At 41.0% G+C, this 24,363-nt stretch overlaps 1 protein-coding gene across 4 annotated transcripts in view; it reads right to left on the bottom strand.

Annotated features, from left to right (window-relative positions):
* CDK6 (cyclin dependent kinase 6) overlaps window positions 1-24,363 on the bottom strand; it is a 133,898-nt gene that overhangs the window by 40,264 nt on the left and 69,271 nt on the right. For all 4 annotated transcript variants that reach the window (NM_001007892.4, NM_001397375.1, NM_001397373.1 and 1 more), the window contains exon 5: window positions 2,066-2,175. In NM_001007892.4, the coding sequence (NP_001007893.1) occupies window positions 2,066-2,175 (110 nt within the window). The remainder of the gene's footprint in view (window positions 1-2,065; window positions 2,176-24,363) is intronic.

Genomic DNA, 24,363 nt, shown 5'->3' on the forward strand with positions numbered 1-24,363 from the left:
TTTCATTTATTTAATATTTTGGAAGTAATCCATGAAGTTTGCAAAATTTCAGTTTACTGCTACCAAGGTCAGAGTAACATGGGCTTTCTTTTGCAATCCATGAAGAAAATCAGAAAGACAATATATATCATACAGGGAGTGTTGCAACATTAAGCCAATACAACCATGGAGATAGCACTCAGTGCTGGTCATTACAGCTTTATGGCAATGAGGTTTTAGGTTAGTATTCCAAATCACGCTTGTATACTGAAGTATGTGAAAGTCATATTGTTTCCAGTGAAACAACATAGTACATACAGACTTGGCAGATGCCTGACTTCTACAGTTTTTGACGGTCTCCCAAATTTAGTACTGGAAATGTCAGACTGACCCTGCATTTGGCAGGAATAATAGAAGTTCTGGTTTTATCAAACTGTGCTTGAAGTAAGATCACATTTCCACTAAAAAAAGATCTCCGATTTTGTAATATTAATGTAATATTTGCATTTGTAAACCAACAGAAAATTTAACTGTCCTTAATTAAATTTACTGTGTTGTACTTTGGGATTTGGAGTCAGGGAGGCTTTGGGAGTCATACATCACAAAAATGAAATTAAATTGGTAGTGCTTGCATATGGCAATATTTTTCATCTGCCAGAATACCACAAATTAAATGAGAAAAAATGAGAGCTTTCAGAAAGTAATAAAGTTCTGTCCTCATTTGTTTGTCCTGTATCACTTCTATCACCAATGCTAAAAACAGAGTTATTGACTCTGCTGCTTTTATCAGAAAAAAATATCAATGGCTTAATGCCATCGTCAACCTGGCAGTATATGAGATGAGACTAAATTTTTTGAAGTTTGCAATGAAGGGCTTAATTGATCCTCCTAAAATCCACATTCTTCTTTTCTCTCATCTTCTGACTTCATTTCTGAGTCAGACACAGAGAGGGTGGAGTGTACTAATTCTACCCAGGCCATTTCACCAGGCAAGAAGCCCAAGAAAAATAATTTTTCCATATACTAACGTTAATAAATAGTGGAATCCCAAAGTTCTTTTGCAAGACTCCAACTTGTATTTTGAACTTCACACTATAAATTCATCTCAATTTGCTGCTTTTAAGTAGCTGTTTCTCAAGGCCCTTGTAGTATGGCTTTGTCATTTAAATTGTATTGATTTTGGTTTTTTACACCTCTCAGTGTTGTCATTTTCTTTCATGTTTTCTTTATATACATTCTTTGATTTCACAGTATAGGTGCATCAAAATTATACACAGTTTCTCTATGGAAATCACACAGACTTTTTGCAGTAAGCTCAATGGAAATGCGTGTGTTTGGGTTAATATTGAGACATGTATATCCTGCTAAGGTTCTTGAGGGGTTGTTCCTCTCCACACCCTACATATTACAATTTCAAGCTCAGTGTCCTTCCACAGGGCAACAGCAGCACACATATTTCTCTCGCATTCACAAATCAACTCCATCTAGCTACAATATTTCATAGCAAAATAGTTCTGATTGTTACTTTAATTGAATCAGACAATCTTTAATCTTTTTTCTTTTCAACCTGCATTTAACTGCCTCTGCTCCCCTGCACCATGGCAAAATAGCTTATTCTTCAAATTCCTACCTCTGTTTCCAGAAATTAACTTTACAATGACTTCCAAGATCTCCGATATGCCAAGTGAGGACTGTGAGCAAACAACTGATGGTCTGATGTACAAACACCAGAGCAAGAAGACTCTGGTGAATGCTGGGCCCTTTGCAGAATGCAGCTTTACTCAAAATAATCAACAGTCCCTCTAGCTCATACTTATCTGCATTTGGATTCAGGTGTAACAGAAATACAGTGTTTGTATACACTTTACCAAGAGCCCAGGGCGGCTCCTACTGAAAGACTCCAAAATGGTGAAAGGTATGAATTTGCAATGAATGCTTACGTTCTATGCTGTAAATGAAGCATCCTATCAGTCCTACCAGTCCTTTCCAACATTAACATGGTCCAGCATATTGTGCCAGAAATTACTGCGCATCTTTTAAATTTCAAATAAAAGAATAATGAAGAAAGTAAAACAGCATTTCTTACTTTCGACGGAACATTTCTGCAAATATGCAACCAACACTCCAAAGATCAACTGGTGTTGCATAGCTGGACTGAAGCAAAACTTCAGGAGCTCTATACCACAAAGTAACAACCTGTAAAACAAAAAGGAAGATAAGTTACAGCAAGCTTAGCTGTACAACTACAACCTCAGAAATGTTACTCTACACAGATCCAATTTAGCTTCATCCAAACCACAAAGCCTCACAGATTCAGGCAAATTTATTTGATCAGTGCGTAGAAAAGTGTCTTGCATGGAGAATCTACATATGGGTAAGCTGCAATAACAATGAATCAGGTAGTACCACTTCTCCAGAAGAGAGCAGTTCAACAGTACAATAAAAATGTTAACGGAGCTGGACTGACCAACTTGGGTAAATGTGTTCTACCTGTCTCAAAAGTTCATTCTCCATGTTGAACTGAAGACGTTTATTATTTTAGCATCTGGATACATATTAAGTTAAAAGCTCCCCAAAGCTGCCCATTACAAAAGGCATTCAGTGCTGTCCATTGTGGTGTCCTTCAGCACCGAGATCCTTATGTTGTCTTTGTTTTCACCCAAGCAGCATAGCACTGGGATCCTTGGCAGGTTCCTGACCTTCAACTCTGTGTCTGTCCATGTGCCATGGGTTACAGCAGCACTAATTTCTCCCACAATGTATTTGCAAATGATATAGTCTTTTCCAGGGACGTATACCATGTAAAGTGCCTGCTTTCAGGCAGCCGGTCACGTTGCAATGTGTTGTGGAGACACAGCTGGAATTTCACTGGCATGGCTCCACTGATGGAGTCCTGCATGTGGGACCCACAACAGAAGTGGGACAGTTTATGTTTACTCCTTTGTTTCTCGCAAATCAACCAAATACAGATGAGATCGACTGTATCTTCAGTATATTTACAGAAGAACACAAAGAGCTTCCTTAGATCTTGAGTAAGCTATTACGTAGCTAAAATATAATCTCAGAGCCACAGGAGCATCCTGCTCCTGCGTGCATGCACTTTTAATACAACACAGGGTTGTCAGCTAAATGGCAATCTATTCTCAGTGTGTGTTATAATTTAAATTTCTGTCAATATTAACTTATGGGCAGGAAGGGCATCAAAAATGAGTAGTTTCTTTCTGCAACGAACACAACGGTGAGTACTGGGAAATGCAGTGCGCAGGAAAAGCGTGACAAAGCAAAACAGAAAAAAAGAAAAAGACCTGAAAAGAATGAAGTGCACAGATAGCACAAAAATAACTTACAAGCTATGTTAATGGGTGTGAATTTCAAAACCTGTACAGAGACATGTATAACAAGAGTGTTTCTTTTTTTCAAATGATAACCATATAATTGTCTTCCAAGCATAAATGACAATGGAAGTAATCAGTTGAATTTGCCAGTCAAATCCAGCAGAAACAAAAGCAAATACAACATTTTATTACGATCATTACATGCCCCGACAGCCTTTGGAACTACTGAAAGGCTGCTGGAGGGAGGTTCACGGATATTTGCACAAGTGGTCATATTTGCTAACAGTCCTCTTAAACGCTTTGATCTCTATTCATAAAATTTGTCTTTGAAACAGTTCAATAACACGGTGCAAAGTACCGCATCGGCAACCCCAATTCCAGCTACCTGTCCTCATAAACAGACTCCTGTATGGAAGCCGAGCTCTATTTAACTCCACGTGCCTTGTTCCTGACTGGGTAGCGTACTGATGATGTTTTTCCAAAGTATTTCCCTGTCTGTGAAAAAAGGTAAGGTTTCTCCAGAGATTCACACCGGGGACAGAAGGCATACAAGGCATACGAGGCCAGGGAATTGGTAGTGGAGCTGCCCTGTCCAAACCAGTGAAGATTCCTCCTACCAATACGTGCGGAGTTTTGGTGATGCAGAATCTCTCTCTCGAGCTCTGATCTGCACTTTCACTTTCTCAGGAAACTTGTGGAAAATCTTTCTGAAGAAACATTGGTTTGAGAAATTGGATATAACAAGTTCAACTTGTTATAACATGCCAGGTGGAAATACCACCGCAACCCACCATTCCTGCTTTGAGACCCTCGCGGCTCTTCTCGTACAAAGCGAAAAGACGCTTTATTTCCTCCAGTTCCACATTAAGGACTGTGAGGACGTATGTGAGACAGCTCGGTGAGCCCTTCTGACAACGTACGCCCCCCCCCTAAGTGCCATTTCCTGGGAAATGCAGCACAGGGGCCGTTCTGCTCCCAAGAGGCGCCTCACAGCTCGGCATGCCCTGCACTGCTCGGGGAGCGCTGCTGCTTCCAGAAGGCCGCGGGCACGCAGCGTGCCGGCTGCCTCTCCCACGTGGCCACATGCTGGCACAGCTCCTGGGTGTGCACCCTGCTGTCCTCAGCACACGCGTTCGCAGGGGAGCGGGAGATTTTGTTTTTGAGTCATTTGGAAACTTAAACCTTAAGAAAGTGATTTCCAAAGCCTTGCAGCTCAATTCCAGAAACTGCCTGATGGCTCTGTAGTCAGAGAGGAAATAATCTACGAAGTGCTGTTCTGATATGCTCTGTCATTACGGCAATTCTAAAAGTGATCAAGTAACACTTATGGTTCGTAATAAGCAAGTCTGCGTTTCAAAACCCGAACATGAAAGGGCTCAACGTTTACTAAATGCCAGTTTGCACACAAGTGATGCCACATATGGCTTCTGCATTGCTCAGGGCCTTCTGCAAAGCATGGGGTGTGCAGATGATGCAGTCCTTCTGACACAGAGTTTCACACTCCCTTTTGCTTACCATAGAAACCAAGAAAATATTTGTGGACATTCCATTAACATTTGCAGATAAGTAGAAACGAAAATTATTCTGAACACAGGATATGGTGGCTGAACAACTAGATCATCGCTTCCTCTTTAGTATGGTTCTGACTTAGAATGAAAAAATGCTTTGCTTAGGTAAGCCACATCACCGGTGAGACGCGCTCTCCATGCAGGGCAACGAGCACTTCAGTGCTGCTTCCTGATACAGCCCCCTTTTTAGGACCAAAATCTCAAACTTCTGCAGTTATACTTTGCTTAAATTCTGCTGGTCCTGAAAATTTGGCACTTGTAATGTGGCGGTTGGTGACTGCTCTGCAGGAAAAGGTATTTGTGCTCATATGCTGACAGAGATCCTAATGCAGTGCATGGCTCCCGTCTACCCCTGAGGTTGCAGGCCTCAGTGAGCATGCTGCATTTTAGTCCTCTCAGCTAATGAACTTCCTTCTATTGCCTCCTCCCTTCCCCTCACCCACCTGGCCTCTTTATCCCCCCTTTTTGCTCCAGCCAGGTTTCTTTCAGCTGTTCTGACCCCCAGTTCCTCTCGCGGCTCTGTCTTTCTGCCACGTGTCAGTGGTTCCCTGATGTCACCAAATGTGCTTGATCCTGTGCTGCACATGTGCAAACAGCCAAGTGGACATGGCCTGCTGTCTGATCACCCCAACCTCCCCAGAATGTCATACCTGGTTCTCTCTTCTTCCAGATGCCTCCAAATGCTCTGGAGCCAAATTAGCTCCTTTTCCCCTTTAACCAGCCTTTAGCTTTTCTGCTTGCTCTGCCAGTCCCCAGGATACCACAACTTTTGTATTTTCTACAGATTAGTCTACATACAAGAAAACTGGGAATAATTTGCACACCGGGACCTAAAGGAGCAACTATACTCCATTTCCAGTGTACATGTTGTGATCCTACTATCCAGATGAGATGATAGCAGTTAAAGAACGGTATCAGTAGCTGGTGCTGCTTCTTATAATTTAAATGTCAATAGATTTAGGCAGCATGCCAGAATGAAAATAAATGAAATGTATATCTAAGAGGCATGAGAAAGGTAAGAACATCTGCAAAACTGTACCAGTGCTGTGATGGATTTGCTGAAGATGGCAACGTGCTCAGAGAGAAATAAGGGGAAAGCTGCATTTACAGTCTGAAGAAGGATAATTTTTCTCTGAAATAAAGCTGTCTGCCTTATTATACCTGACAGACATTGCTATCTGGGACCACCTAGCCCCAGGAGGTTCACTCCTGCACTTCATGATACCTATTTCTGATGTAAAATCAAATTATGGTACATGTCTGCTCAGCAGCACTGCAAACACAAGATCTAGGCATTGCGTCTGTCTCGGTTAATTTCCATTTACTTTACAGAGCAGATTTTCACTTCTGGATATCTGCTTCATTTAAAGGGATCTGTGCAATGCACAGCCCTTTCCAAATATAGTTGCTGTCTGAATAGCATACAGTTCAAAAAAGACAAAGACAAACAGAGGTTTAGGGATGGGGTTGAGTAACAGAGACACAAAAGACTACATTTCGGTTTGCCACAGACTTTAAGTACAGACCAATGCCCAGTTGCACAGCTACAGGAACAAAGCAAGGATCAGACTGTAACACAGTGGCTATGTCTGTGCTGGGAAATTAAATGGGACAGGAAACGTTCCTTTGGCACGGAGACCAACAGGCACAGAGTGGCCTATGTCCATGTTACTAAATTCTCAAGCCTCCAAAAAAAGGTGACCGCATGCAAACTGCTTATTGGGAATGGTCTTTGGTCCATGCTTAACTGTGCCTAGGAACTGTCTGGGGGAAGGCTAGTTGGCATAACTCAAAACCGTGCCAGGAACCATTCTAATAATTTAACAGTATAGACAATTGAGCTCCAGTACCCACGAATGCTTCCTGGCACTCTTTAATCTACCAGCCAGTGAGTCACACTGTGGCCCCGCGTCTTCCTTTCACTTCAGAGAGAAGGCATTTTGCTATGCTTCTCTCATCCCCACAGAACCAGGGGCTCCAACAGGGCGGCGGGTATGCAACTGGGGCCCACTCCTCAGCCCACCCTATTCTGCTCCCAAGGGGTAATGGCGAGCCTTGCGGGAATGCTGATTTCCCCTCCCTTCTCCCTGACTGAGCAGAAGGAAACCGGGCTGGAGGCAGCCAGAACTGTGATTAAATGACATGATTTGAAATGCTGTGAAAGTTGTGCATAGAAACCAATGAAAGAAATTGGACAACGCGAAAAGAGAGAACCGCTTCTTCTGCTTTTGTATCCTATATCCATAACTTTTGCCTCAGAGATGTAAAGGTTTATTCAGATATTTTCTGCTTTATCCAGTACTTAAGATGTCCTATCTCTAGTACAGAGTCCTCATAAAGAGAAACTGGAATGAGTGAGCACCTGAAGAAGGATCCATCTCACATAGCATTATATACCTACATCTGAGCCACTCAAACAGACTCCCTTTGCAGTCAGAGGAAAGAAACTGGCATTCCCAGAGTGCAACTCATCTTATTTTACAGTAAGAGTGCAGTACAGTACTGCTTACTATCTGTGAGAACAATCTAGCTGACTGACCCACAAGTAGATGTCTTCATTTTAGACATCATCTCAATCTGGATGTGATTAATTCCACTACAATTATTTATGAAGGAACTTTGAAGAGGCCTGTAAGACCTCTTAAAATATTAGCTGTCATAGACACCAGGCCACAGAAGCCATTAACAGGATGCTCAGATTCATACAAAGCAATCTTTAATCCAAATAAAATTCTTCTTCCTAATCTTTTGCTTGTGTGATTGATGTTTCTTCTGTACTGGTTTTGGTGCTGATTTTGTTACAGATATTGGCTATTAGACACTGGCTCCTTTCGTTGTTTAAAGCATTTCAGCCTCATGGAAGATTATTTCTAAATTGTTTGAAAATTCCTGAACATGGCTCTTCAGCTCAGTTATTTTGTACAGTTTCCACTATCGGGGTTTTCACATGTTCTTTGGGGCATCTTTCTGACATTTTTTCCATCTATTTTTGTCTTTTCGTTGTTGTTAAGCAAAATGAGGGAACGTAACTATAGGATACGCGGTACAGCATACAGCATCTCGTTCTGTCGTGTTGCTTCATGGTGGCCAACATCACAAAAAAAATCTCTCTACTGCTTCAAGGGTTTAAAGTGGAATCTTTAAAATTTCACAGTGGAGCTGCTACTGCATGGCTTCTCACTCAGGGCTATGGGTCTAAAATGACTTGTGCAATTTTCTTCAGACTCTGTAGCATATTTCTCCTCAGCTGTGAGTAAGCCTGACGCACTCACCACAGACTAGTGGAGAGGACTGAAATACAGATGCCTACAAATACTTGCACACTGACTGAAGCCTGGCTTCAATCTCTGCTGCAGAGAGATTCTCCCCAATCTCTCAAGCAGCCCCCTCCTGCTTGCTAGAAATGCCACACTCCATCTCCACAGAGCCTGAAAAGAAGAAATGCAGTTTCTTAAGTGAACATGTTTAAAAATCCTGTGCTGGCTTGACAGTGTAGCATTACTTAATATAATATTAAAAAAATACCACGTTTCAGCAGATATGGCCTGGAATAGCGACTGAGAACCAGCATGGGGCAGGGCTGTGGTGGCCATTCAGAGTGGGAAGGAGCCCTGATGGGGCCCTGTGTGCTGTTCTGTGCCTCCCGTGCAGCTCAGGCCAGCCCTGCTCTGTGCTGTGCAGGTATATGTGCAGCCAGGCTGTGGGCCTGCTCTGGTCCTCTGCACACCAACACAAACCAGCTGCACAGCTCCTACTGTGGGGCTGCTCCCTGTCTCTGCAGCACCTTTCACAGCAACCTCCAGCATGGGGAGAGAGCCCTTCCAAAACCCACTTGTCCTTAAGGTGCAGTAATGCCAAGACAGCTGACAGTAACATGGGTTTTTCAGCCTTAGAATCATGACTTCAACATATCATTCATCCCTGGTTTGGAAGTGGAGCACGCCTGCTTTACCTGCTGGGGACTGCCTTATTGTATTTTCCCATCGCTGTCCTTCAAACATTCACTGAGCATTCTGGGTTTACAAAGAAAGCCTGGGACTCTCTCTCTGAAGACCTATTATCACTGTTAACTGTAACAGAGACAGGTAATCATCATTATATTATACAATGTGCTTTAATTCCCAGGGACAGCATCAGTCTGAATACTTATATTTATTTTATTTCTTTTTTGAGTAGTGGCTCTTCCACTACTATGTAGCTGTTTGCAGTTCGTCATAGATGTAGGTATGGCTGGTGAGAATGTTTCTTAGAGAAAGACAATTATATTTTGTCTTTTTACAGAAACATTACAATAGTTTCCCTTTTACAGTAAAAGTGAACCAAACCACCCTGGTGGATTTTAGAAAGCACTTCATTTATTGACTAGAAGTTTAATACATATATATAGACAACATTCTTCTGACTGCTATGAGCCTCATGAAATGCACATGGTAGCACCAATGTTATCCTTTTACTTACATTTGTCTCAGCTTCAGAGGCATGCTTAATTAGCTGCTTCCTAAAAAGTGTAGAGATAGTCCTTCCTATTTCATTAGTTAAACCATCAAGAGAAAAATACCTATTTATAGTAGAGACAAGTCCTGATCACACACAGAACCCACTATCAAGTTGTTATTTCAGAATGCAAGCTCTTCTTTTTGATGTTAAAACATTTGTGATTTGAAGAAAGGAAGATTTGGCATCAACTGTAAGGTAAAAAAAAATAAAGAAACCATTCCTTTCTTTGATGGTTTATACACACAAAACTGATCAAAATTTTGTTTTTTTATTTCTAGGAAGAACCACATAACCGAGTGTGGTGGTGGTGCTGGAGAATATTTCTAGGTACATCCGTTGTCAGCCTGAGTGATGCTATGTGCGTGTATATACGTGTGTGTGTGTGTGTGTGTGTGTGCACTTCGTACATGCAAATACAAGTACTTGCGGAAGGCACTTTACCTACATTCAGTGGCTTTTACCTCAAGAGTTTCTGTGCTGCTGTGTGCAAAAGCTACTAGAAAGGAAAAGTGGCTCTTCGTATGAGGTAATATTTTCACGCACTTGGTAGAACTCAGAACTTATCTCAAAACTAATACAAGGAAATATATTTCCATTAAGCTGAATATTTCACAGAATTCTGTACTGATACTATACCGAGAACCTTTCTTAGAGACTACTTGAAACTTCACTTGAAAAGCATTTTATCTTTGTATGAGGAGAAAGAAGCAAAAATAACATTAGCAGCATCACAGTACCTGATTCAGGGTCCATGGAGGAGAGACTTGCCAATGCTAGCTCTCTATTAAAATCAAAACCGTGATGCCCTAATCTCTGAGCTGCAGAGAAGCCTTCTGTGGAATACGGGACAGCCCCATTTTTTACAGAAGTGGTCAGCTTAGCATGCAACAAGGTTTGTCCTGATATTGCAATGTACTTATACAGAGATCTGGCCACAGCAATCTTTCTCATTTCCACTCACATCAGTCACCTGCTGCTTTTAGCTAGCTGATGAAATGGTCATAATTTCTAGTATCATACCTCCAGCCTTGTTCCAGTTGCTTTGCTCCAATGAAACCAACCTAGCTGGCTGGCATCCAGCTCTTCTCAGGTCTCCCACCTCACTTATCCCCAGTCCTGGGAGAATGAGAATATGCAGCTCTAATTTGCACTAAGGATCAAGCCATGGTCCCCAAGATAAGGGGATGCTGAGATCTCCGGAAGCTGCCCATGTGACTGCCTAATCTCTTCCTGAGTTCACCATGGCTAAACAAGAATACTTACGCCTTGCCACTTATGGGTTGGCTTTATAATGAAGACCAGCTTTCCCCTGCTACTAGAAAATTGGAGTCTGGTTAACAGAAAATTGCCTCTCTACTTCCTGGGTTCTGCGTTAGGCTTTAATTCTCAACAGAAAAAAATAAAGCAAAACAAACCATGGATGCCACTGCAGGCCTCTCTCCCATGGAGCTTGAGTACGTTTCTATTTCCAACCATCTTTAACAAAAGGAGATGATGCACACAGAAAACGAGTCTCAAAGAACAAATCAAATGCTGTGAGTTATCTAGGTGACAGACTTTACTGTGGTCTTTGCAGCTACTTCCAGAAAGTGGAATTAAAAAGCTTTTAACGAAATAAGAACAACAAAAAATGGCTTGAACAAATGAGTCACTTTGAAAAAGAAGGAAAGAATCCATACCATTTACAAGCATATGTAACCACTGGGTGATAGTTTAACAAAGAATTATGGTAGGAACTGGAATTGTTACATATTGTTATTAAGAAAAGTTTTCCAGTTTGGGACTCTTTAAGAGGGGAAACTTGGTGCAAGAAACTTCCACAAGATATGGTTTTCATTCAGTTGAGAGTGAAACTTATAAACCAATGCTGTGCTTTGATCTAACAGCAAGACTAGATCAGGAAAGTAAGGATACAAATAGCGATCAGTGCATGTAAGTAAGAAAGCTGTACATTGCCTGCATATTGGCAGTGTGTGCAGAGGGCATGTGTGCATCAGCAGGTTAGCTGCTGAGTAAGTGCTTACCTAGTCTACATCAAGAATGTATAGCAGGGGCAAAATAAGCTTAATCTCAATCTGAAAATATTTCTCCAAATGTTTTTTCTACTCAAAGCCTGATTTGGACAAGAGTAGCCTCTGGCACACCTAAAATTAATATATTTTTTGGGTGATTTATAAAACTGATTTCATATCACTTTTTCTATAATGAAACTACATTTTAGCTACCATTGTTAAAAATTCTTTTTGTCACTCTGGGCTCTGTTCATTGCTATGTCCCATCAGCTCCTAGGAGACACATCCATTTACTATGGCACTAATTGCTGTAATTTTTCCCCATCAGTATGCCATGGTATGGTGGGATCTTACAGCACATGATGAAGTGTTATGGAGACACACAGCCCCTCTTCTCCAAAGAAGATTGGTGCTGTGACGCCCCTGCTAAAAGTATAAACTTGTGCTGCTACTGATAAAGGCTCTAGTAAGGCTTAAGTAGGAGCCTGGAGGCAAAGTACCAATGATAGGATAAAATGGCTGGTGGAGCAACATCTGTCAATGATACTCAAATGAAGCAACAGCTTACGGTTAAACCTCCAATATTACAGCAATCCCCAAAGAGAACCCAGGATTGCAAACAAGGCAGCTTCTCTACAGCAAAAGCTCCTCTTGGGATGCCTCTGTTCTCACTACTTTGCAAGGGTACAAACTTCAATCATATTATCACCACAACAGCTGACAATGAAGATGGACCTTTCTACATCTGCAGTATTAAGAATCTGGGCAACTCTGAACACCGCTAATCTGTCCTACGTCTGAAAATCGAATGCGGTAGATTTTACTTAAACCTCAATAAATGCATGGCCTTAAATTAAAGTAAGCAGAAGTGTAAATGATACGTTAGATACAGAACTAAACAAGATTCCTTAAAATAATGTTTGAGGAAATAAAAATCCTCATGAAAGATCTTTCTATAAACAAATGAGAAATGAGGTTTGGAAGCACAAAGGTTTCCAGAAAAAAAGATTAACTTTCCATATACAGGTGTACCATATGGATAGGTATGTATTTATGTACGCATACATGACCACAGCCAAGACAAGGACCTGCTGTAGGCCTATAATTTCATGGTAAAGCAGGAAGACTTTTCACAGAAAGGTCACAAAGGGTAAGAGGAGGCTCCAGAGTATCTGAATCTCATATTTAAATAGCTTTGTAGACTGCAGACCCACCAAAATGCTGGGCACAATTCACCAATTTTCCAAAGCTATGAGCTTTGTAGGCATCTTTACTCACTAAATTTGTGAGTACTACAAACTACTCTGAATGTGTCTGCAAGTCTTCGCTGTAGCTGATCACATATTTGGAAAAGCCTATATTGCAGGAACAAGTAGCTCTACTGCATGTGATGTATATTTAGGCAGAGAGTACCCTAGATACCTGGATGTTCTCCACAGAAGACCATATGGAGTCCCACCTAGGGAAGGCTGTGACTAAGAGTGGTGATAGAAGCAATACATGCCTGCATCTACATTAACATCTTTTGCAGATGTTTTTATGTTGATTTCAAAGTGGAAACTCAGCCTGAAGGGGACTTACCAAGCACCTCCTACATCCAAGAAAATAATGTGACCATTAGGCTAGGGTTTTTTTGGGTGACAATTCTTTCCTCGCCTTTGCTCAAGCCAAGTCACCATTCTGCCAGGAGTATATGAGTCATGGGGCAAGACTGTGTCTGAAAGTAGCCGAGCGCTTAAGGACAATCAGCTGGAGGGGGCGAGGAGCCGAGTTTCTGGATAACTACTCTCTGGAATGCTTATGCATTTTACATTAGACCATCACTGGATAAAAATAAAAGCAGGCATTAATTACATTAACCAGGCTGGAGTCTACCTTGGATCTAGACAGACTGTATTCTCTCTCTCTGACTCTAACAGATGGGATTCATAAAAACTCTAGAGGATGGCAATCCATTTTATCCTGTGAAGGAAGAAGCAACATCTCCTCCCCTGTTACTTGATTCATCACTCACTAACCAAAAGTTACGACCCACAGTACAAAGAGAAGCTCAACTTTTTCAAAGAACCCAGAAGAAAATCTCTTCCATTTGTAAATTCTAGAGGACTTTCAGAACTAAGATAAAGATTCTGAAAATTTAGCAGAAAAACAGAATATTGCAGTTGCTCCAGTATTACAATTTGTAAGGCTTTACTCCCCGATTTTAACATTAAAGTTTGTATTATCATATTCCTTAGGAAATTAATTATGCACAGATACGTTGGGTAAAAAAGATCTGACTCAGTCTAAGTCACTAAAGCCTCTACTCCATAGTGGTTATGGTCTTACAGAAACGTGAAATGTTCTATTTGTGAAAATGATGTCGTAGAACAGCCTTTTTTCGGATCATTCACCTCTCTCAAAATTGATAGAAAGCATCTTATTTAAGCTAGGGAGACAATAACTTAAGACAACACAAAAAGAAATGTTCAAGGTAATGAGTGCTTTCATGTCACAAGTTCTCGTGTCTGAGGGCACTGCATCAGGCTAAAGGACAACGAGATAAGAACAATATTGCTAGTTGCTAACAAATGGCAGATAAAAGAGCTCTTCTGGATCCTGATGAAGTGACAGCATTCTACACATTCCAGTGAGTTGAGAAAGTTTTCCTGAGAACAGCAGCTATGTTACATGTGAAGTACCACTGAACACGCGTATCTCTATGTTTTCAAATTCCAGGGTGAGTAATGGCTCTTTCCCTCATCTCTTTAACTTGAACAGGAGCTCCTTCTCTCCTTCTAGACGTGAGGGAATAACTTGCTGTGCTTCAGTTTCCATTAAGACGTATAAACGTATGTGCTGAAAGTAAAGAGAAGTTCTGTAGGACGCCATGGCCGTGAGCCAATGTTTACAATCCCCTGGGTGGGAAACTCCGGGTGAAAGGCTCTCCATGGCAGGCTGTAGGAGTCTTTGCTGTTGCCGCCGGTGACCTTCTGCCTCTGTTTTCAGAGTAGTTCCCTTGTTAACCCCTTGCACACTGTCTGCACAGAGGCCTTAGAGAGGAAACATTTTCACTGAGGGTCTAGACCTACTTCCAGGCATCCAACTGACAAGACTCTGATTTCAGTACTGGTTAAGGAAGCATGGACTAATACATATAAGCTGCATCTGCTATCTGTGCTGCTGCACTAAGAGGTATTTTTAATAGTCTAGAAATGCGTTTAGCTGTGCTTTGCATGTTACAAAGTGAACACTTCCAGCTTCAGGCAACGGACATACTTTATAGGCACAGGGATTGTGAAACATGAGCATACTGAGTCTCCAGGAGAGAAAGGAACATCCAATTTACACAGAAATGTTCTGTCTCTCCATATCCAATCAGATATTTGCTGGGATTCCTCAGGGAGGAATGACACTTGAAGACCAGCTGATCTGCACGGGAGCACTCACTATGGAATGTAAACCTGCTACTTTAAAGGGTTTTTCTTAAGAATGAAAAATACAGAATTCAGGAGCTCTCCTCCTGTGTCATGACCCTTTTTTTCTGTCCTGCGAATTCCTTATGGATCTGGAAAAGTCCTTAGAAAACAATAAAAATAGCCATGCAAAAAAGGCATTCAAATCTGGTTTTCTCAATATGTAATCCATCCTTGAATAAGAAGAATAAATCAAATGGAAAATATACTCAGAGAGCTAGTGTAAATGTTCTCATGGCCTGAGATAGGGAGCCAAGAGCCCTTGTGATAACATCAACCTTGCCACCAGTTGACTACATTGCCTTGGAAAAATCAATTTTGTAGTCCTTACGTGTTTCTCCATCATCATCATGATTCCTGCCCGCGCCTTTTCCACACAAAGATCTGTACTGAGAAAGTCATTCCATGCAAAAGTCTCTGCAAGGAATTAAGAGCGCCTGCCATGTCCAGAAAACTTACACAGCATTAACAGCCAATTGTCGTACCCTCTTCAATGAACTTTCAGAGGAATTCCTGTAAATAACATTCTTATGCAGCCAGGAAATCCTTCAGTACATGACTTGGTGAACACTGAGGAGGGGAAGAGGGAAGCGGTGCTAGAAGCTAGAGCTTCTGCAGAGAGACCAAGCCCATGTGCATATGGTATTGGGATCACCAGTTCCTAATGATGCCATGTGGTCCAAGGGTCTAAACTTAAAGATATGGAAGGTTTGCAACAAGCTGATAGGAACTCACCTGTTTCTCTAAGGTAAAAATGCCGTGCACGAGAAAGCTGATGTTATCAGTCTGTGTGTTAAAGGAGCCAACTGGAAGCTCATAAAAAGCTGCAGTCTGACTCCAAATACACACGTAATTTCACCTGATATCACTGGGAGCTCTGGGTGGTTAGAGGAAGACATCAGCAGTGGAATCATTTCTATCTTTGATTTTAAGTGAAATTACTTTGAAAGTAATCTTAGAGACAAGAAATCAGGAATAGCCTATGTGTTCTAGAGAGGATACAATTACATATAATAAATACTATCTGTTTTTCTTGGAAAATGGCAGTCTGCATGGGAAAAGTCTTTTTTTATAATCAAAACCAAAGAATATTTATTTTAGATTTTTGTTTTGTTTTGCTTTGTTAATATCATGAGGTTATATTACTGCTGTTTAAAATCATTAAGGTAAGACGCTAGGAGTTTACAAGAATAAACAGTAGGATGATTATTAGAAAGATACTGCTGATTTTAGACCCAACTTAGTTTTGTAATATGAAACTTTTGTAAAACATAGGTCTAAATGACCTCTTCTTAAAATTTTGTTTACAAAGCAACTTTAAATATTGGTTAAACTTTGTTTTGTTTTGTGCTACTGCAGGAAAATTTGAAAGTGAAACTTAAATGAAATGGGATCAAGGATAAAATTATCTACTAGCATAATCCAGTAAAGGGAAAACAAGCAAATGGCGTAACTAATCATCAAACAGAATGGATTTTACATCTTTTCAGTTGCAGGAAAGGTGTTATCAGCAAAAATAAAAGAGGACTTCAGTGCTTCTTCTGAATAACTGAAGTGTTAGTCTGGCAATACGCCTTGAAAGCAGTTATGTGGAGACTAACAGTACTTCTTAAAACAATTCTGAGCCTGAAAAATAATGTCAGATACTGTAGATGACCTCTCTTAACTATGTTGCCATTCCTGCCTCTAGGTCCTGGGATGACAGTTCACAAGGAAATGCTATACGCAGGAATGTCATGTACATGATGTAGGTCACATGCGAGGCACCAATGTAGTTTTAATCTATTGTATCTCATTCAAGTACAAAACAGACTACTTGCCACTCTCAGAATAAGTGACATATAAATCAGCTCCTTTTTCAAAGACTTGCCTAGTTTTTGACTGGACAAGGAATCAAAGCACTTATGGGAAATGAAGCCTATTCTAATTAATCTGACTTCCAGTGAAGTGTTACATATTTTATGCTGAAAAATAGCTCATTAGGTTGCAAAAATGTAACCTGCCTGGGCTTGTACAAAGCATTTGACACTGTCCCATGTGACATTCTTGTCTTTACATTGGAGACAGATGGATTTCATGGATGGACCACTCAGTGAGTAAAAAAGTGGCTGGATGGCTGCACTCAAAGAGTTATGGTCAAGTGGAGGCTGGTAACAAGTGGTGCTCCTCAGGGGTTGGTACTGGAGCCAGTACTGCTGAACATCTTTCTCAGTGACACGGACAGTGGAACTGAGTGCACTCTCATCAAGTTTCTGATGAGAGCTGTGTGGTGTGTTCACCAAGCTGTGTGGTGCAGTGGGCACACTGGAGGGAAAGGACGCTATCTCGAGAGACCTGGGCAGGTCTGAGAGGTGAGCTTGTGTGGATCTCAGAAAGTTCAATGAGGCCAAGTGCAAGGCTGTGCACCTTTGTCAGGGTGAATCCAAGCACAAATACAAGCTGAGTGAAGAATGGAAAGGAAATTTTTAACAGGATGAGAGAGTTGGAGTTTTTCAGCTGGAGAAGAGAATGAGGATGCTCCAGGGAGACCTTTTAGCAGCCTACAAGTACCTAAAGGGGGCCTAAGGTAAGCTGGATAGGGACTTATCACAAAGGCAAGTAGTGATAGGACAAGGGGTAATGGCTTTAAACTGAAGTATACTTAGATTAGTTATAAGGAAAAAATCTTCACTATGCAGGTGGTAAGGCATTGGAACAGGTTGCCTAGAGAAGCTGTGGATGCCCCAGAGAATCACAGAATCATAGAATCGCTAAGGTTGGAAAAGACCCACAGGATCATCCAGTCCAACCATTCGCCCTTCACCAATGGTTCTCGCTAAACCATGTCCCTCAACACAACATCCAAACGCTCCTTGAACACCTCCAGGGTCGGTGACTCCACCACCTCTCTGGGCAGCCCATTCCAGTGCCTGACCACCCTTTCAGAGAAGTAGTATTTCCTAACATCCAGCCTGAATCTTCCCTGGCGCAGCTTGAAGCCATTCCCTCTAGTCCTATCACTAGTCACACGAGAGAAGAGGCTGACCCCCAGCTCACTACAACCTCCCTTCAGGTAGTTATAGAGAGCTACTATATCTGAATCTACTGTATCTACTATATCTGAGAGCTACATATCTGAAGGCAGTCAAGGCCAGGCTGGATGGGCCTTTGGGCAGCCTGATCTAGTGGGAGATGTCCCTGCCCATGACAGGAAGGTTGGAACCAGGTGATCTTGAATGCCCCTTCCAACCCAAACAATTCTGTGACTACATGAAAATTACGACTTGTAAAGACAATTTCTAAAGCAATTTCAATATTGTTATGGTTATGTTACCGAGCATAGATCTGCTCTTGCTTACTGATTTCAATAATATTCAGGGAGTTTCATGCCTGCCAGTGAACAGTATCAAGCTATATTCATCTCTGTCATTCAACTGATTCTATTAATGATGTAGTGTTTTGATATCACACTGGCAGCTTGTGACCAATTACGTACCTAATTTTGCATTAATTATATTTATAGATTCCATTAGGGACTGGAAATACATAGTTTCTTTCAAGTGAAAAAGAATCAGTTTTCATAGGCACCTTGGCATCTACTGAAGGAATCAGAGTCTCTCTGAGACTCTCCTAACTCTCCAGATTTCTTCTGGTAGCTGACAGCATGGCCTTTTACTGAAGCAGCTTACAGCTTTACCAAGATTTCAATGATTACAAAAATATTTCTGTGTTGTATCTCTCTGGCTTATAGTCAGCTTTATTGCAATATTTCAGCTTTATTGTACTATTTCAGCTGAAGCAGTTCAGGGGTTTCCACGAGTGAGGCTAGGGAAACACATTTGGTTTGCCCATCTTAAATTCTGGTCACCTTCTTTTTGAGAAGCTCTGGTGCCCTCATGTTTTGGAACAAAGGTTGTGGAACTTGACCTCACTGCCATCCTTGTAAAACTTGGCTGCAGATTCGGCCACGTCATAAATCTGAAAAACTGCACATGCTCAGTAAGGTTTTATACTAATGCATAATTATTGCATTTTCAGAAAGTTTTGTTTTCAGTGAGCACGCCTGAGTTTAGCTTCAGGGAGCTGAGTGAGACATCATGGTATCTCAAGCTCCTGACCGCACAGAAAGCTTGTTACTCTGTAAATGGTCTTCTTCATGTTTGAAGAAGAACCTATCACACTCAACTGCAGAGATGAAAATAACCGGACAGACTGGGGGAATAGTGCATGTAAGCCCAACATCCCCCTGCTGGGTTAAATAACAATCTGGGCTGGGAATGTGCGTGAGAGATGACACTGACTGAAAAAAAAAGGACTATTAGTGATGGAGGGAAGAAGGAAAAATGACCAATAAGGCATATGAGACTGGGATCCATAAAATGACTATGAGGAGACAGGGGCTGATGAAGAAGGCCTGAAGCCGAGACCCAGGGTGATAGTGAAGATGATAATGGACATGACTGGTACCAGTGGGAGGGCAAACTCCACAGAGGATTTGGGGTGGGAGCTAGATTTAGTTGAGAAAAGTGACTGAGCTGGAGGAGAGGCAGGAAAACAGATCTGAGGGGAAAATATACCAGTAGTAGTGTGCTGGACGGTGAATGGGAGCTAACATCTGGGAAGTCCACTGGCAACGTGTCCTGCCTCCTTCTAGTATAATCAGCTTATGACAGTCATCCACTACACCAGATACTCCGCAAGCTCAAATTGAAGAAATCCATGTTACTGATCCATAGTTTCTGCACTGTTGATAAGCACTGCGCGTATGAATAGAACACCAAATGAAGAAGTTACTATTTTTCATATGCTTTTCTTTTTTTTACAGAAGAAAACTGCGTATGTAGAAAGAAATAATGGAAGATGACTTCCATGTTTTGCAGCTAAAACCAATCACAAAAATCTCTGCCCTAAAACGAAAAAAAAAACAAACAAAGAAAAAACAAAGTACTTAACGCCAGAAAGAGCATGTGAGTTGGAAGTGAAAACAAGTCTGTGGCAACAGGGTTGCTGGTGACGAGGGGACGGTCCAAGTATATCCAAAGATGCAGTAAATATATATGACAGTTTAAGCTCACAACAAGAATTTGTTTCCCACCAACTGAAGTACGGACCTGCTGTAGCTGCAAACCCTGTCACTGCCTAAAGCAGTTGCTTCTCTTCTCTATACATACTGACAACTTCCACATCAACTCTCATCTTCTTTGGAGAAGCTGCCTAATAATACCTGCAAGGCTATTGGAACTGTAGAAGAAAATAACAGCAACCTGCTCTTGTTTATTCTCTTTGCTGTGTTCTAGTAATAACAAAATCACAACACTGCGTACAGTAAATCAGGAGTATAAAACTTCCTTAAAAAGATGCCAATACCTAAACTGTTTATATTGACAAAAGGTAGTAAAAAACAGTATCAAACTAGCATGTTTATGCAACCTCCTGTTTTTATCCAAGTGTTAATGTTATGCTGTGGGCTTCTGCCTAAAGCAGATAACTGTAAGGACTGATTTCATTGATGAGTTTAAAAAGGCAGCATTCACTGCTACGGAGGATCTCCTCCTTGCAGCTGTTGCAGCGATGGCTTGTTCTTAATGAAATTTTCTCTCTCTTCCCTCTGAAAACTTAACACCTATAATTTAGCATTTAAAACACAACGTCTATTTAAGCATCCCAAAGTTCAACAAAAATTCACATGCACTGACAGCATTTTATTTCTCGTAACAAAATCATTAGATTCACGCAGCAACAACTGAACTGCTCCATACACAGTATATAGTTAAAACTGCACAACTGAAGCCAAAATATGCACAGCTAAAAGGAATGTTACAGGGGGGCCTCTCTTAGTGAACAAAGCAGGCTCAGTTTGGCTCTTTTTCCCTAGCGCTACCACATCCGCACATCGTTAGTTGGAAAATTCCAGATATATGCTGTAATTTTTTGTGCTTTTTTTTCCCAGTACACTTGAGGCTTTAGTGTCCAGATGCCATTTTCCCCCCCTTATCTGTCCGTGCTAGTTTGGGTCTTTGCCAGTTGTGGTCAACAATTAATACGGCAAAAGAAAAATACAGTACACTCCCTGGCAACTGGCAGAGGCTCACAGGAAATACCAAATAAAAACTTTATTATGTATTGTTTAACTATTTTGTTTGCCTGTGGGCCACCCTGTTGTTGGTGTAATTTAGAAAAGCATGCTCCATCTGGATGATCTGTGCGCAGGCTCATTGTTCCCAGAATCTGTCACGCACAATCACTGCTTCAGCCTGTGGCCCTCTGCAGAAAGAAGCAAAGGCATGGCAGCCCTCCAGCCTGCATTCCTTTTCATTAGACAACTTGTGACCAAATGTTAGAATAGAAGAGTAACCTTTTAATATTCATGTAATTAATTTACTTTCCCCTTTGATTATAAACCTTCACGTGAAAAGAAGAAAATAAAAAGACTTTCCTTCATGATTCTATTCCATCCCCCCATCCTTTCTCCTTGTTTTTTGGGACACAGAAGGTGCCAGGAGTTACACGTAGGTATCAGCACCCCTGAATATTGGGAAATCCTCGTGGTCATAATACGTGTGTGACTTTTTACTTTACCTATTAACTGCTCTGGTACATGGAGCATAATATAAGTTATAATAGAAATGGAGAAATGAAATTCTTCCTATCTATATGCTGTTAAAGCATCTGCTTCTTTCTCTTACTCAGTCCCTCAATCAATTGAATACAAAGCAATTCTGTATCTGAAAACACAACAGGCATCCAATTGAGTCTCCCTTTCACACTAAGGCCACCTTATGACTAAAAATACTGTGTCATAACAGATTTTTGCTGTGTGGGCAATTCTGTCTTCCTGGAAAATGGTGCCGTTTCCTTCAGCTAAGGTTTGACCAACGCTGAACTCGATGTGACATAAAAATTTGCTCCCCACAACTCTACAAGTGCAACTGATTGCCAAGCAAAACATCTAACGATGTAGGTCTCACCATATGAGTTAATTGCAGCACACTGAGCTGAGGCCCTGATTTCTGTATGGATACCTCTTCACTGCTGCAGACCATTCAAAGAAACCCCATTAGAATAGGTGGTAATTCTACTAGATAAAGCTAAGTTAGTGATTGCCTCTCTTCAAGTCACAGGATTTAAGTTCTCGTTGTCTGATTTTGACTGCAGGTTCAATAGCTGATGAGAACATTAAAAACTCACAGAAACCACTTGGCATATCAAAGGACAGGGGTCCAAAAGCAGTCAAGTATCCTACGGTTTCTATAGCAACCGAGGAACTGTTACCGAAACTCACTCGTTTTCCTTTTATTAAATAAGGTATACTGCCATGTTAAGTCTGCAAGTGATCAGTGGTTCTGATTAGTTCATCCACCAAGCCATCATCAGAATGGAAAAGCACCACTGAGATTTTCGTCTGAGGCCACGTGGGCACAAAGATAATGAGGCAAGCCACAATGCCTTACACGAAGGCAGGACTTTAAAAGTTTCTGGAATGTCTTTTAATTAGTCTTAAAATACTACATAATTGAATTGGAACAATTCTGTTTGCGAAGCACCTTTAGCAAAGGAAAGAACAGAACTTATGTCATTTGTCACATTAATTGCAAATTTGGGGTATGATATTTCATATTTTCACTAGGAAAGAACGTCTGCTATGTGGCAAACAAAGTGTTTGCATATAGAAAAGAAGCATCTTCTGTCCAAGTGCAAAGCAGCAACAGAACTCAAACACACCTTGGCCTAAAGCAACAAGAAATAATAATAAGTAAATAAAAACAACAACAATAATAATAATAATAATAAACAAAGGAAAAAACCAACAGTGACAAATCCCTGACACTGTATTTGTATGGCGTCATTCTCCCTGATGAAGCAGACTGTCCCCATCTCCTTTTGCCGCCTCCTGCCTCCCAGCTGGCAATATTTAAGGTACACATAATGACTGAGATGTGCTATTGAATATATTATGTTTGCAGGAAATAAAGAAGTTGGATGGGCTTTATTCTAACCAGAACAGTGTAATTTTAAAAATCACTGCAGTATATTTATGACACTTAGGATAAAACAGCAGTCCAGCTCCTCCTACATCTCCAAGTTCCTTCCTCATCATCACTTCCTGACCAAATAAGCTAGAATGACAATGTAAAAACCCTGTAATTTAAATTATATGAATTCAAATTGCATTTCCGAGAGGATAATATCCCAAGAATGAAGATCAGTATGCATAACTACACCCTTACAAACACCACAGGGGAGTAACATACTGTGTAACATAGCAGGGAGATCTTTCAGGAATCTCCCTTCTCCTGAGGAGTAGGTGATACAGTTAAAATCCTTGATTAGAAGCATTACATCAACTAAGAATAATTAATGTATTAAGTAGGAATTTATCCTAGTAGAAACACGTAATACTTTCCCATAAATATACAGTGTGATAAAGGTCTTTTAAAAAGGGTATGAAAGAATACTAGATCTTGACTGAAATTTGTACAGCCCTTATCACAGTGATGTTCTGGATCTTAAAAGTGAATATTCTCTGCTGAGGGAATAATGAGAGCAAAAGCTTAGCTGTAGGAAATTTCTTTCCTGATGGCAGAAAATAAATCTGTAGTTTCTCTAAATGAACTTAACCTGGCAGGATTCTGTCATCTTTACAGCCCATCAACTTCAGTTCTAGTGGCCAAATGTGGGGATACTTTGCAGTGTCAATACTGTTCCAAGTCCACACACAGATGTATACAAGCCACGCAAAAGGAATTTTCCAGAAGATTGCAGCAGAATCATGCAGGAGAGAACAGTTTTGCTGAGCTCCTCAGTTGGACAACGTACTTACACAAACATGTTAATTCTGGGAAATCCCAAAGCAGTACTCAAAGCAGGATATTTCAGTCCTGAAATGAATGTTCAGTCAGGATTGAAGGACATCCCTTCTCCATTTCAGAATGCGTCTCCCCAGAAATTACTGAGAGGCTGACGCTCACCACTCCGAATGGGTTCCACACATGAAAGGACATGTAGAGAATCTTCAGAAGAAAACGTTAGACCCAACAAACTTATATCGTCTGTCACACACTCATGCTGTCTTTTCAGACTTCTGGGTTTAATTACAGCTATCGTTGGTTGAGTTATTCATGTTATTAATCTAATGTAAATCAGACAACCTGGTGCTTGCATACTATTCTTTCTGCACAGTGATGTGAAGAAGTGGAAGCAATAACTCCTTGATGCCATCCTGGGGAATCCAATCGATAAAGGAATCTCTCTGTAAAGGTGAGGGATGGAGCTATCGGGCAGAGCTGGATGACGAAGTCCACTCCAAATATAAGGGAAATGAGAACATTTACACATACGGATTAAGGGAAAAAAAGCAAAGTTTGGGGGAAAAAAGTATCATTGCTTGCAAATTCCAAGAATAGGAGTTTTTATTATTGCTCTTCTGTGAGTTTGTGGTAATGTCCAATGCTAGCAAAGGGGATAAACCCGAATTAGCACACATTTAGAGTTAGCAGTGTTTAGCTCCTGTTTTCAGCCAGAGGACCTGACGGTTTGA

The sequence above is a fragment of the Gallus gallus genome, chromosome 2 (genome assembly GCF_016699485.2).
Source record: "Gallus gallus isolate bGalGal1 chromosome 2, bGalGal1.mat.broiler.GRCg7b, whole genome shotgun sequence".
NCBI lineage: Eukaryota > Metazoa > Chordata > Aves > Galliformes > Phasianidae > Gallus > Gallus gallus.